A 13149-nucleotide genomic window follows, 5' to 3' on the forward strand; every position below is an offset into this window, starting at 1 on the left:
ATGTGGTGCTGGGGGATTGAACCGCTGTCCCTGTGCTTTGCTAAGCTTGTTCTAAGTAGGTGCTTTAGACCACTGAGCCATCTCACCAGCCCCAGGATTATATATTTTAGAAGAGTGGGGACAGCTGTAGAGAGATCAGTTGTAAGGTACTTCCCTCATAAATGTCTAGAGCCATTGGCTGAATTTATAATCTATCTCTTCTCATCCTTTTCCTTTGACTTTTTAGTCAAGTGTAAGCATAGTTTATCTCTAGTCTTTTCTTTGTCATTCATTTCTTAGCTGTTTAGTCCGTTTTCTGTTTCAGTGCTGAAGCTATCACAACATATTCAAGAAGAGATGTTCTTTGTTTTATATTCAGTCTATTTGAAGCATTTTACATTATTTCTTTTTGAAATGTTTAATTTTGAATCTATGCTATTAGCCTCTGCTATCCCTTCTTCCCCCTACTTCTCAAGTATTTGGATTTTCCTTTGAGTTTATTTTTTTTACCCATTAGAAGTTGATGTTTACAGTCTTTATCTTTTGTATGCTTAATCTTGGCTGATTTCATTTAAATCCATGGCTTTGAATACCATCAAAGATTTAACAACCCAAATCTGTGTAACTAGTGTAGTCTCTCCTGAGCTTTTGTTGTCATCAGATGAACCCATATAGTCTTCTGGGCTCTTACTATCTTATCCATGTGTCTAATAAACAGTGTCACTTCACTCCATAAATACTATATGGTTGTGTAATAGGTTACTGTGTAAACTTGATTCTCTTTATTTTTCTTCTTCATGTAATTGAATAGAGTTATCAGCCAGCCAACTGAGCTAGAAATGTGAAAGTTTCCCGAAATTCTTAGATCTTCTTTCATTTTACTGCCATTCATTTGGTATGAAGTTACAAAGATGAGCTCTTTTATCACATTTGTTCTTTCTTTCTTTTTTTTTTTTTTAATATTTATTTATTTATTTATTTATTTTGTGTCTGTGTGTGGCCAGTTCAGCCCACCAGGGGGCGGGGCTGGCTGGCATGTGGTGCTGGGGGATTGAACTGCAGTCCCTGTGCCCTGCTTAGCTTAGCTTGTTCTAAGTAGGTGCTTTAGACCACTGAGCCATCTCACCAGCCCACATTTGTTCTATTTTTACTTCTTGTTTTGTTAGTGACCTAACCTTTCTCCTTGTCACTAGCTTTTACCTAAAATTCTTTCACACTTCTGCCAGCAGTATTTACAGTCTCTCTCTCTCTCTCTCTCTTTTTTTTTTTGGGGGGGGGTGGAACCAGGGATTGAACTCAGGCCCTTGAGCTTGCCAGGCAAGTGCTTATTCCACTGAGCCATCTCCCCAGTCCCTACAATTTCTCTTTAGCATCCTTACCTAGCCTCTTAAATGCATAAAGTCATTCACAAGCCATAATGTGTCATGATCTGGCCCTTCTTCCTTCCATTGTCATCATGAACCATAGGTTAAGTAACCTGGTTTAGATAAAAGGAAAGTTTGAAATCAACAGAATTGGAGGAATGTTGTGGAGTGTTAGATAGCAGGAGAAATCTTGTTCAGTGATCTCTGACTAAGAACCCCAGGTTTAAATGTAGCATGTCACTATTTTCAGTTCTACCCAATCTCTACCAATCCTTATACATTAAAAGAAAAAAGACTCACACACATACATGGGTATAGATTCACACACACACACACACATACACACATGCACGCACGCACTCATGCATACACATTTCTCTTTGAGATTATACCTGGCTCATTAACTCTTCAAAGCTTTTTAAAGCACTTAAGGCTTTTTTGCTTTAAAAATGATTGTCCCTTACTATTAGCCATAATATATGCGGGAATGGCAAACCTTTTAGAGTTTCTTTTTGGCAAGCGCTTATTCTACTGAGCCATCTCCCTGGCCCCTATAGTTTCTTTTTGGATTGGATTTGCGACAGGGTCTTGCCATTTAGTTCAGGCTGATCTTGAACTCATTATGTAGCCCAGGCCGACCTTGAATTTGAAGCAATCTTCCTACTTCATCCTGCTGAGTGCTGGGATCACAGGGGTGCACCATTATGCCTGACTTGAGAGCTTTCAATGAAACAGACATCCTACTGCAGCCCATGTGCCATAGGCTTGCCACTAATGCATCTTAAGGTTTTGGTTTATAATTGACCCTATTCTTTTAGAACTGAAACTGTGTGGTAGAGAAGAAAGACAGGAAGAATATAATTTATTAGGCTTATGGGTTTTTTCTGTGGTTTTTAAGTCTGGCAAGTGTTAACATTATGTGAAATTTACTAGTTTTAATTTTCTCTTATAGGTATCTTCAGGAAGTAGGTTACACAGATACAATATTAGATGTGCGATCTCAGCGGGTAAGGTCATTACTGGGACTGTCTAATTCAGAACCAAATGGATCCGTAGAAACAAAGAATTTAGAACAGATCCTGAATGGTGGTGAATCTTCTAAGCAAAAAGGACAAGAAATTAAAAGGTATGAGTTATACTTGTAGGCTAATATTATAAGTGATGGATATTATAAATTTCCTTTGCTTCTGGTTACTAGTATTAAATAGCTCTTAAGGCAGAATTCAGATTTAAAAACTCCCTCCACCTCTGAATGTCACTATGGGTAAATACATTGTACACTTAGATGCTTCTAAACTTATATTTGTTGGGTGCCAAAAGAACAACTCTATTTGTGAAATAGATGCAAAATTAAAATATGAGAATGATTTCATATAATTCTAAAGTATTTTAACATTCTGATTTTTAGCTTTCTGTTAGAATTTTTTAGTAAGTTGTTGTACTACTCTACCTCTGAGTGAACAATGGTTATTTAGAAACAATACTTTATATTTGGCTTAGACTTATGAAGCTACTAGACATACTTTAAAAAAAAAGTCTTTGAGATATAGTATATAATTCATATACCGTAAAGTTTATATATTGAAAGAATAGAATTTTAATTTTTTAGCCATTACCACAACCTGTGTTTAGAACATCATCATCCTAAAAAAACTTTGTATCTATTTAGCAGCCATTCTCCCATACCTCCAACTCTGGGTAACCCACTCATCTGCTTTTAAAAAATTTTTTTTATTGGTATGTTTTATTCTAATTTCTATTTCCTTAGAGTTCCATGTTCTGGATATTTCATGTGATGGTCTACTGTTAGTTATTTATTTTTTTTTTTTGGTGGAACCGGGGATTGAACTCAGACCCTTGCACTAGCTAGAGAAGCGCTTACTCCACTGAGCCATCTCCCTGGCTCCTTAAATTTTATCTTGTTCCTGTTTCCTACTGTTGGTTTCTTTTTTTTTTTCTTTCTTTTTTTTTGTAATGGTCTATTGTAAATGGCTTCTTTCAAATAACATATTTTGAAGGTTTACTAATGCATGTGTTGTCAGTACTTCATTCCTTTTACTTACCAAAAGTACTTCATTCCATGGATATGTATCATATTTTGTTATTTATTCTAATCTAATTGTAGGGCATATGGGTTGTAGGAATATTGAGTAAATATGAGGAACTGTCAAACAATTTTTCCAAAGTGGTCATACTGTTTCACATTCCCATTAGAAGTACTATTATTGCTTGCCAGGCAAGTACTTATTCCATTGAGTTATCTCCCCAGCCCCTCAGATATACTTTTTATTGATACCGACTTGATAAATGTAGGGATTCAAACAAGTGAAAATGTTTTCATGTTTTTTACCATGAGATGCCCCCTGAGAAAGAGTAGATTAGAAGGATAAAGAAAATAAGAATAGAAGGTGCCCAATAGTAATGATTTAGAGTTTAGAAAATAATATATATTGTTTATAAACTAAGCTTGTTTCATTCCTGGATGTATTTTATGACATTATGCAGTTGTCTGAAACATGTTCTGTGAAGTTGGTAGTTAATGTAAACCTTTAATATTTTTTATTTTTGAGAATTGCATTCATTAATAAAATTAGTATTACATATAGTGCCTTTAAAAGCCTCCGATGTTTTTGAAACATAGAAAAAAATAGAGTATTTTGAATAGCAGAGGAAAAAAGTTTAATATACAACCAGTATACATTTTCAGTCAAGCTTGTCCACTTGCTAGACTAGGTTCATAGGATTTATAAATATTTGGTGCAGTTTGTTTTGACAAACTTTTTTTTTTTTTTGGTGAATTGGGGATTGAATAGAGGCCGTTGTGCTTGCCAGGTAAGCACTTATTCTACTGAGCCATCTCCCCGGCCCCTGTTTTAACACACTTGAATCTGAAATCTGAGTTACATATCCATTGTAAACGTTTTTGTTTTAAAGCTTGCTTGGTTATTTATTAAATTTATTTGTATTTTAAGGACAGGTCTTCGAGGTGTTCAGGGTCTCACTACTAGATCAGACTTGTAGTGATCCGCCTGTTTACAGCCTCCCAAGAGCTGGGATTACAGGTGTGCACCACCACGCCCAGTCTCAGTGGCCATCTCAGCGCGCCCTGAGGGCAGGACCGGCAGGCAGGCCCGGGGATTGAACCCTGGCTCTTGTGCCTGCTTTGCAGGCACTTTAATCTGCTGAGCCATATGGTTGTTTTTATAAAGCTTGATTTGCAAGATTTAAGAGGTTTATTTAATAGGTACAATATTTATTTAATAGTACAATATTAACTATAAGCATAATGCACAGTATATCGCTAAAACCTTCTCATCCCCTGTGCCATCTTCATTGTTCACTGTCTTCACATTAACCTCTTTCCTCCCTCCTCTGGCGGCTACCATTCTGAGTTTAACTATTTAGATGCCTCCTCTAAGTGGAATTGTGCAGCAGTTGTTCTTCTGTTACCTGCATATCTTAGGTGGCATCATGTCCTGAAGGTTTATGCATGTTGTCAGATATAACAAGATTGCATTTTTCTATGACTGAATAATATTCCATTGTATGTATATATCACATTTTCTTTATCTGTTCATCTATGGTGCGGGTAATAGTTGTTTCATTCAGAGCTAATTTCCTTTGTAATAAACATACTTAGGTTTTCTGGTTCTGTACAAATCTAGATGTGTTATGGTTGACCCATTATTAGGGTTATTTGAAAACCAGAATAAGAACATGATACAATATATGAACAGAGATTTGAGCAGAATAATATTTATCACATCCTGATTTGTTTTTTGTTTTTTGTTTTTTGTTTTTTTGGCAGAACCGGGGATTGAACTCAGACCCTTTCGCTTTTTAGTGTTTTTGTTTTTTGGGGCACATCCTGATTTGTGATAGAAAAAAAACTAGGAGCAGACTTATTGTCCCTTAGAGCAGTGATAAGTTTTAGACTTAGAATACTAGAACTCAGTATACTGGCAGTAAAGAATATGAATTCTGAAGACAGACTAGATATGAATCTTGGTTTTACAAAACACTTTCTAGTTGTGACTTTTAAAGCTTTTGCTTTTTTTGTTTTCTCTTTGCTGAACTGGGGATTGAACTCAGACCCTGGCACTTGCCAGAGAAGCACTTATTCTATTGAGCCATCTCGCCAGCCCTTAGTTGTGACTTTGGGCAGAGTACTTCATTGTGCCTACATTTCCTCATTTGTAAAATGGGGATCATGAGATTGGTGTGAAGAAGAGGTGTTTTAATGTTCATGTAAAACACTTAGGCCAGCCTGGCACATGGCAAGTGCTGTACAAATGTTTGCTATTGTGGACTGTTGTATCGAAGGGTAACCCCACTAAGAGTAGTGTTTGCAAGATTCTGCTAAAGGACTACCATTGATACATTTTCTTATTTATGCTGAGAAGATGTTGTAGGTTTGCAGTATATCATAATTAAAATATTTACTTAATGAGATTGATTGATCGAGAGAGTTCCCAGAGGTCTTATAACTGAGAAAGTTGTGCTACTTCTTAGAAATAATCTGATTTATTTTTGAACCAGTTATTGGTTCCTTTTTTCCTTTTTAGTCTTTGGAATCTTTGGGCTGATGTGTGCCTTTCCTGTAGATTTTTTTTAACTTTCCAACTTTAACCATTGGCATCAGTTTATTTTCCCTTTATGTGGCATGGTTTTTTCCCCCCTATTTTTACCTTTTATAATAAGAATAGTGAATAATTGGCATAGAAAAAATTATACAGTAGACAGACTTATATTTAGACATGATAGGTTAAAGGCATATTTTATTGGCATGCCTTCCAGAAATTATGCTAGGATGACTGGCTTAAGTGCAGTAATATAAGCGCGTGGGCACACACACACACTCAAAGACATAACAAAAGAAATGAGAGCATATACTGTTTGTAAGATAGGTAGAATTTAGCAAGCTTTGTAAGTTGGGAAGAAAGTGGGAGAATGACAGCTATTTAGTGGTACCAAGAAAGTCTAAATATAAGTGCATTTAGGAGCAGTAGGATGAAGAAAAGGAACAAGCCAGTTCCTGTTGCAGTATTCCACCAGTCATAAAAGGTAAGGAATTTGAGCCATCAGATAAAAATGGAATCACAGATTTAGATAAGGGTATGAATATAGAATTGGTTTAAAGCTTGCTTAAGCTTAATCTTAACTCCCTTCTTCCATTTGGTATAGCTGGTTGGACATCTCTCCCACACCAAAGAATGGAAGTATATTTTCTGATAGAATCAAACAGATGGTACCTGACTTTTTTCTTTTTTAAGGAAATGAAGGGTTATTGTAGTGAATGACAGTGGTAAGGTTATGTGAAAGTCCATGGCTGAGCATTGAGATCCCATTTCCAAGCTGTGTTGGCAGCTGAATTGATTGTTTATTTCATTCCAGCATGGTACTTGTCTTAGTTAATTTTTTCACTGCTGAGACAAAATACCTAACACGTAAAGTTAAAGGAGGAAAGATTTACTTCCGTTCACAGTCTGTAGAGGTTTCATTTCATAATCAGCTGGCTACAAGGCAGGGTAGCATGGTATTACAGAGCAGGCAGGAGGCAGTAGCAGCAGCAAGTGGCAACAGCAGCTCTCTTTCTGTCCTTTATATTCTACCCAGGCTGCATACCCTTACAGTGGGTAGGACTCACACTAGGGGAGAAGGGGATGCTTTGCATTGTCTACACCCAGAATTATGCCAAACCAATCAGTCGGCTAATTTAGTAATGACATATACTTGATCCCAGCATCACACTCTAGATCGATTTGCCTCTGAAAAAGCCCTACCTATGATCACCTGAGGCTTTGTGGGGACATTTGGACACAAATCAGAACAATATTGAAATCGATATTATTAATAGAAATGACCTAATGAACTGACATTTGGGATGTGCTGATGAAGTGGTTGGGCCTCTGTCATGTCCTGTAAAAGTGAAGCTAGCTCTTTGAAAAAACTCATCCATTTTCTTCATCCTTTTGAGCTGCTGTAACAATACCATAGACTGTGTGGCTTATAAAAGACAGAGATTGTTTCCTACTATTTTAAATGCAGGTAAGTCTCAAGATGCTGCTGCTAGCATGATTGGGTTCTGGTGAGGGCCCTTTTTCAGATTGCAGATTGCTGAGTTCTCACTGTCTTCACATTGTGAAAGGCCCACACGCCTTCCTAGACTCCTTTAAAAGGGCTTTTGTTCATGCATTTCTAGTCTTACTTGCCAACGGGATTGCTTCTAATACCATTTTATTGGGGATAGGTTTCATTGTGAGAATTTTGGAGGGATACAAGCATTCATGATGTCCATGTACACCGTATAGCTCAGCTAGCTTGGCAGTGTCTCACTTTTCAATGTGAAAACTTAAGACTTTTAAGTGTGAAAATTAGAAACCAAAAAACTAAACAAAAAAGAATTCTCAGAAGACTTTGAAAACTTTACTGTCCTGAAAAGACTAAGAGATTAGTTGCTTTTTTTTTTTTTTTTTTCTTTTCAGTACCAGGGATTGAACTCAGGACCTTGCAGTTGCCAGGCAAGTGCTTATTTTACTGAGCTGTCTCCCTGGCCCCTAGTTGCATATTTTTAAACATGCAATTAGATATTTAAAAAATTCTGAAATAATAATAAAAATATCCTTGGGATAGGAATGTAGCTCAGTGGTATAGCACAAAGGTAGTATGTGCAGACCCTGGATTTGATTCCTAGCACCAGTTAAAAAAAACTCAAACCTTAAAAAACTTGAAAGGTGAGGAGGAAGGATGCACTCTTGATAAAGAGAAAAATAAGACTAAAATTATAAAAGATGGCTGGTGATGTGGCTCAGTGGTAGAGCTCTTGCCTTGCACCTACATGCCCTTGGTTCAATCCCCAGCAAAAGAAAAAAAAAAAAAAAAAAAAGCCACTTCAAAAGATGAGATAGGAAAATTCAAAACTCAGTCAATGTATTTCTAAGTATGTTTCCAGATTTGAAAAGAGTATTACATGGTAATGATAAAAGGATAAATACAGAGGCCATCATTATGAACATTAAAAATTAAGATGAAATTCTAAATATTTCAGATATAGTAGGGCTGCGCCAGATAGCTAAATGGATTAAAGCACTTGCTTAGGCAGACAACGGCCGGGGTTCATGCCCTGCCGGCCCAGCCCCCAGGGGGCATTGAGACTGGGCAAGGTGGTACACGCCTGTAGTCCCTGCTCTTTGGGAGGCTGAACACAGGTGGATCACTAACAGTCTGATCTAAGTAGTGAAACCCTATAGACCCTATTTTTTTTTAAATACAAGAAAAAGAAATCAGATAGTAAAATCAGAATATATTGAAAAAGATTGAGAGCCAAATTGATAATAAATTTATATTCAAAGCTAGAACATAGTACAATATAATAGTACCCTTAGGGTTCTTAGGGAAAGTGATTTCTATTTAATTATGTAGACTGAGGCAAATTATTGTATTATTTGTGAATGTAGGAAAATCTCTAATTTACTACTGGGTGTTGTTGGAGGATGTGACTTAGCAATCTAAGAGAATAAACCAAATTGGAAAGTATAGAGTCCAAAAGAAGTCTCATACAGAAGAAAGGGAAAGAACTTTCAAAGAATACTTGTGCAGTGTATTGGGAGAGGATCCTTCAAAGTAAAATGGAAAAAAAAGGACTGGAAGAAAAGTCTCTTAGCGCACGCATGCATGCATACACACACACGGGGGCGGACGGAACAAATCAATATACAAGCTAATGTGTTTAAAGATTTTTAAGGGAGATACACTAATCCTAGTAGAAAATTTGAAGGAGTGGTAACATAAATGAAGCAGTTAAAAATAGTATTAATTGGGCTGGGGAGATGGCTCAGTGGAATAAGCGTTTCCCTGGCAAGTGCAAGGGTCTGAGTTCAATCCCTGGTTCCGCAAAAAAAAAAAGTAATCACACATTAGACAGTTATTTCCGGAAAACCATATGTAAAAGAAAAGTGCTAAAATCATTGTTTAATGTGACTTAAATGGACATCTAACATAGGTGTAGTTATAACTGAATAGTTAAAAGTGAATTGTTCTCATTATTTGGATAAGAAATATGGGTATGGGGAGAAAGTATAAGGGAACTAAATCTGCAGGAAATAACAGTATAAGTAAGTTGTTAAATAAGAAAAAAATTTAATTTCAAAAATGGAGTGTGCCTGGTTTGGAGGAATAAGAGGTAGGGAGAGCAGGTCAGGAAACTATATTACTCATCATGGACTTTGTAAAACTCTTTAGAACTATGTGCTCCTCACCAGGTATATTTTATAGCAGAACTTACATTTTAACAAATTTTATAGACAATGTGATGACTCACGTTACTCGTAGGTATCATTAGTAGAGCATTAAAAATTGCCTGGCAATTCTTCTTTGCTTATAGTCTTGTGGTTTTTCATATCTTTCTATACTTAATGAGTTGGCAGCTTCATTCCAAACTGTATTTTGTGATTTTTAGCTATTCTCCTAGTCTTACTGGCCATTTAGGTCCATACTCTGAGATTTGTTTGCTTGCTTCGGAGAAAATCAAGGCTAGCTCTACTGAATAAGTGGAGGGCTCTCACCAACCAAAGCACCATCTCACCATGAAGAGGTGTGTGTGTGAAGGTTTTTGATAGCAAGGAACAGTGTGGGGGAGAGAGTACAATGTGATATTGTGTCCAAAGTTGTTTCTTCCCTGCTGGGCATAGAAGTGGACTACTCCCTCCCTTACCTGTGGAAATAAAACTGGACTTGAATTTCCTGGTACCCACAGCTGCAGTCTGTCCATTCATCTGAGCTGAGGAGAGGTAGGAATTGTGGGATATGTCCTAGATCTGAGGAATTTTGTAAAAGCTGCCTGTAAAGGAAAATAGCTAATTCTTAAAGTCCCATTTTGCTATGCCAGTTACAACAGTGTTATAACAGTACCTCATTTCCGTTTTGTTTTATTTATGCAGTTTTCAGAAATCATTCTCCATGGATCTTGTGTTTCTGGAGCATCTTGTGAACAGCAACACTGATTGCCCTTTTGTTGTGGACTATCTCAGGATGTTTATCTAAGAAACCAGGAAGATAGAATGTTTTGGGCAGTCATATTTACTGTCTGGTATAAAAGATTCAAGTTGCAGAAGCTCAGAATTTCTTAACCATGATTCAGACATACTGCATGTAGAGCATCTCCCTGATCTTTTTCTTGCTAATATTATAAGACTAGAGGGGCAAAGTGAACTAAGCAAAAACATGTTGTGCCTGCTTGTTTTTATACTCTGAAGATGAGAATTCTTGTCTCAGATCCAATCATATGACTTCTTCTAAGTAGGACCTGTGAAAGAATAATAGGCTAGGTTGTTAGCATTTGTTACTATTGCTGGAGGTTTAAGTATTCTTTGTATATTTTCGACACAGGACACAACTGTTACATCAAATGATTCACAGGTACTTTCCCTTAAACCATAGACTTCTCTTTACATATTCAACAGTGTCTTTCAATGAGCAAAATCTTACAATTTTGGTGACTTCTGGTCCATCAGTTTTTCTCGTATTGTTAGTTGTGCTCTGTTTCAGTTTTAAAGTCATGTACCTGTATTGCTGTGATTAACTATAGTTTTTAAAACCTAGAAATATGATTTCACACTCTAGAAAGAAAAATTCTATTCCAGGGGCAGCAGTACTTTGTCAAAGTTCAAAACCAAATTGTTAGATACAACTTTTTTTCTATCATTGATATGCCTATTTTTTAAAAAAATTATTTATTTATTTATTACATTTATTTATTGTGTGTGTGTGTGGCCAGCTCAGCCCACCAGGGGGCAGGGCTGGCTGGCATGTGGTGCTGGGGGATCGAACCGCAGTCCCTGTGCTCTGCCAAGCCTGTTTCAAGTAGGTGCCCTAGACCACTGAGCCATCTCTCCAGCCCCAATATGCCTATTTTTTCAGATACATTTTTTTGCCTTTTCTTTCATCCGCAAATATTAAGCTACAAATGTCACAGTAAGAAGCACATTTTATTTTGGTTGGCTTGTGTGTTTACTAGTATTTGTGTAAGCACTTTGTGAATTTATCTGTATATCACTTTCTTTAAGCTGTGTAGAATACACTGAAGTCTTAAAACCTGTCATGTTAAAATTCTATTAAAAATAGTTATTAAAAAATTGTTTTGCCAGTTGTGGTGGAACATGCCTGTGATCCCAAGATTGGAGGTTGAGGCAGGAAGATGGCTAAGAGTTCAAGGCCAGCCTGAGCTACAAAGTTTAAGTTCAAGGCCAACCTGAATTGCAAAGTGAGACCCTGTCCCCCAACCCCCTAAAAAATAAATAAACAAAAAATAATTTGTCGTATGTCCTTAATTGAGACTTCATGGAGGAAACCAATGTGGGAAGAAAACTAGATTTAAATTATTTTTCTTTTATTTATTTTTGGTGGAACTGGGGATTGAATTCAGGCCCTTGCGCCTGCCAGGCAAGTGCTTATTCTACTGAGCTATCTCCCCAGCCCCTAGATTATTTTTCTTTTTAGTAACATGGTTTTTTTTTTTTTTTTTCTTTTTGGTACTTGGAATCAAATTAGTAAGCATTTTTAAGATGATTTAGTTCAGTACCCACAATTTACAGGTAAAGAAATTATAGCCGAAGGGTTTTAGTAACAAGGCTAAATTTGAGCACCTAGTTAATTGTAGAACAGAGATTTTTTTTATGCCTTTTTTTTCCCCCCGTCAGCTGAATTTTCTACTGTTGCTGTCTTACTAGATATTTAACCCTTCTACTACAGTATGGGGATTTAACTCTGGGCCTTTGTACTGAGTTACACTGCCAATCCTTTTTTATTTTTTATCTTTTATTTTGAGACAGGGTCTCACTATATTATTCAGGGAGGACTTGCATTTAAAATTCTCTTGCACCAGCCTCCCAGAGTGCTAGGGTTGCAGGCATGCTGTACCATAGCCAGCTGAAAACTTTTTGTACATAAACTACAATTAGTTTTAATAAAATGATTTAGGAAGTAAAAATGCTATCACTGTTCTTAATGAGTAATGCTGAAGCACTTGAAAATATTTTAACAGATTAAAGATTTTCTTAGGAATATATACAAAGTCAACTGAGCTGTTCTACATGTATTTTATGTGTTAAGAATGATAGCATGTTTGAGTATTTTATGGTACTATATTTTATTTTGTCAGAGTGATTACCTGAAATATTTTAAATAATTAAGTAGACAAAGGAGCATTCATTTTTAATTGTAGAGCATAAAGTCTTTCATATCATTTTGATATCTCTATTGCTGTCTTCAGCTAGTTTTAAAATAAGAAACAGGTTTGAGCATGTAGCCCAATGGGGCATCCCTTGCCTAGCATGTTTGAGGTCTTGACTTCAGTCCTTAGTACCACACTGACCAAGGAGTAGGGGTTAAAATAGAAACCAGATAAAAAATACTAGAAATCCAATTATGCAGTTGGATTCATCTTTTTCCCTTCTTGCAGGCCCTCTGGTGATGTTCTTGAGACATTCAATTTCTTAGAAAATGCTGATGACAGTGATGAAGAAGAAGAAAATGACATGATTGAAGGCATCCCAGAAGGAAAAGACAAGCATCGGATGAATAAACACAAAGTATAAAACACATTTATGTTTTTATTATCTGTATACTCCTGTATTTGAATAGTAATTTTTGAGCTGTCTGAAGCTTCTTTGGGAATGATTGATACTTTTTATTGTATCACGTGAAATTTTTTTTAAATTTTATTTATTTAATTTTTTGGTGGAGCCGGGGATTGAACTCAGGCCCTTGTGCTTACCAGTCAAGCTCTTATTCTCCTGAGCCATCTCCC

At 36.4% G+C, this 13149-nt stretch overlaps 1 protein-coding gene across 5 annotated transcripts in view; it reads left to right on the forward strand.

Moving 5' to 3' along the window:
- Nucleotides 1-13149, forward strand: part of Strn3 (striatin 3) — a 129938-nt gene that overhangs the window by 72035 nt on the left and 44754 nt on the right. For all 5 annotated transcript variants that reach the window (XM_023721812.1, XM_004637102.2, XM_023721814.1 and 2 more), the window contains exons 5-6: nucleotides 2296-2469; nucleotides 12802-12931. In XM_023721812.1, coding sequence (XP_023577580.1) covers nucleotides 2296-2469; nucleotides 12802-12931 — 304 coding nt within the window. The remainder of the gene's footprint in view (nucleotides 1-2295; nucleotides 2470-12801; nucleotides 12932-13149) is intronic.

Source organism: Octodon degus, unplaced genomic scaffold, assembly GCF_000260255.1.
Source record: "Octodon degus isolate 3935 unplaced genomic scaffold, OctDeg1.0 scaffold00086, whole genome shotgun sequence".
NCBI lineage: Eukaryota > Metazoa > Chordata > Mammalia > Rodentia > Octodontidae > Octodon > Octodon degus.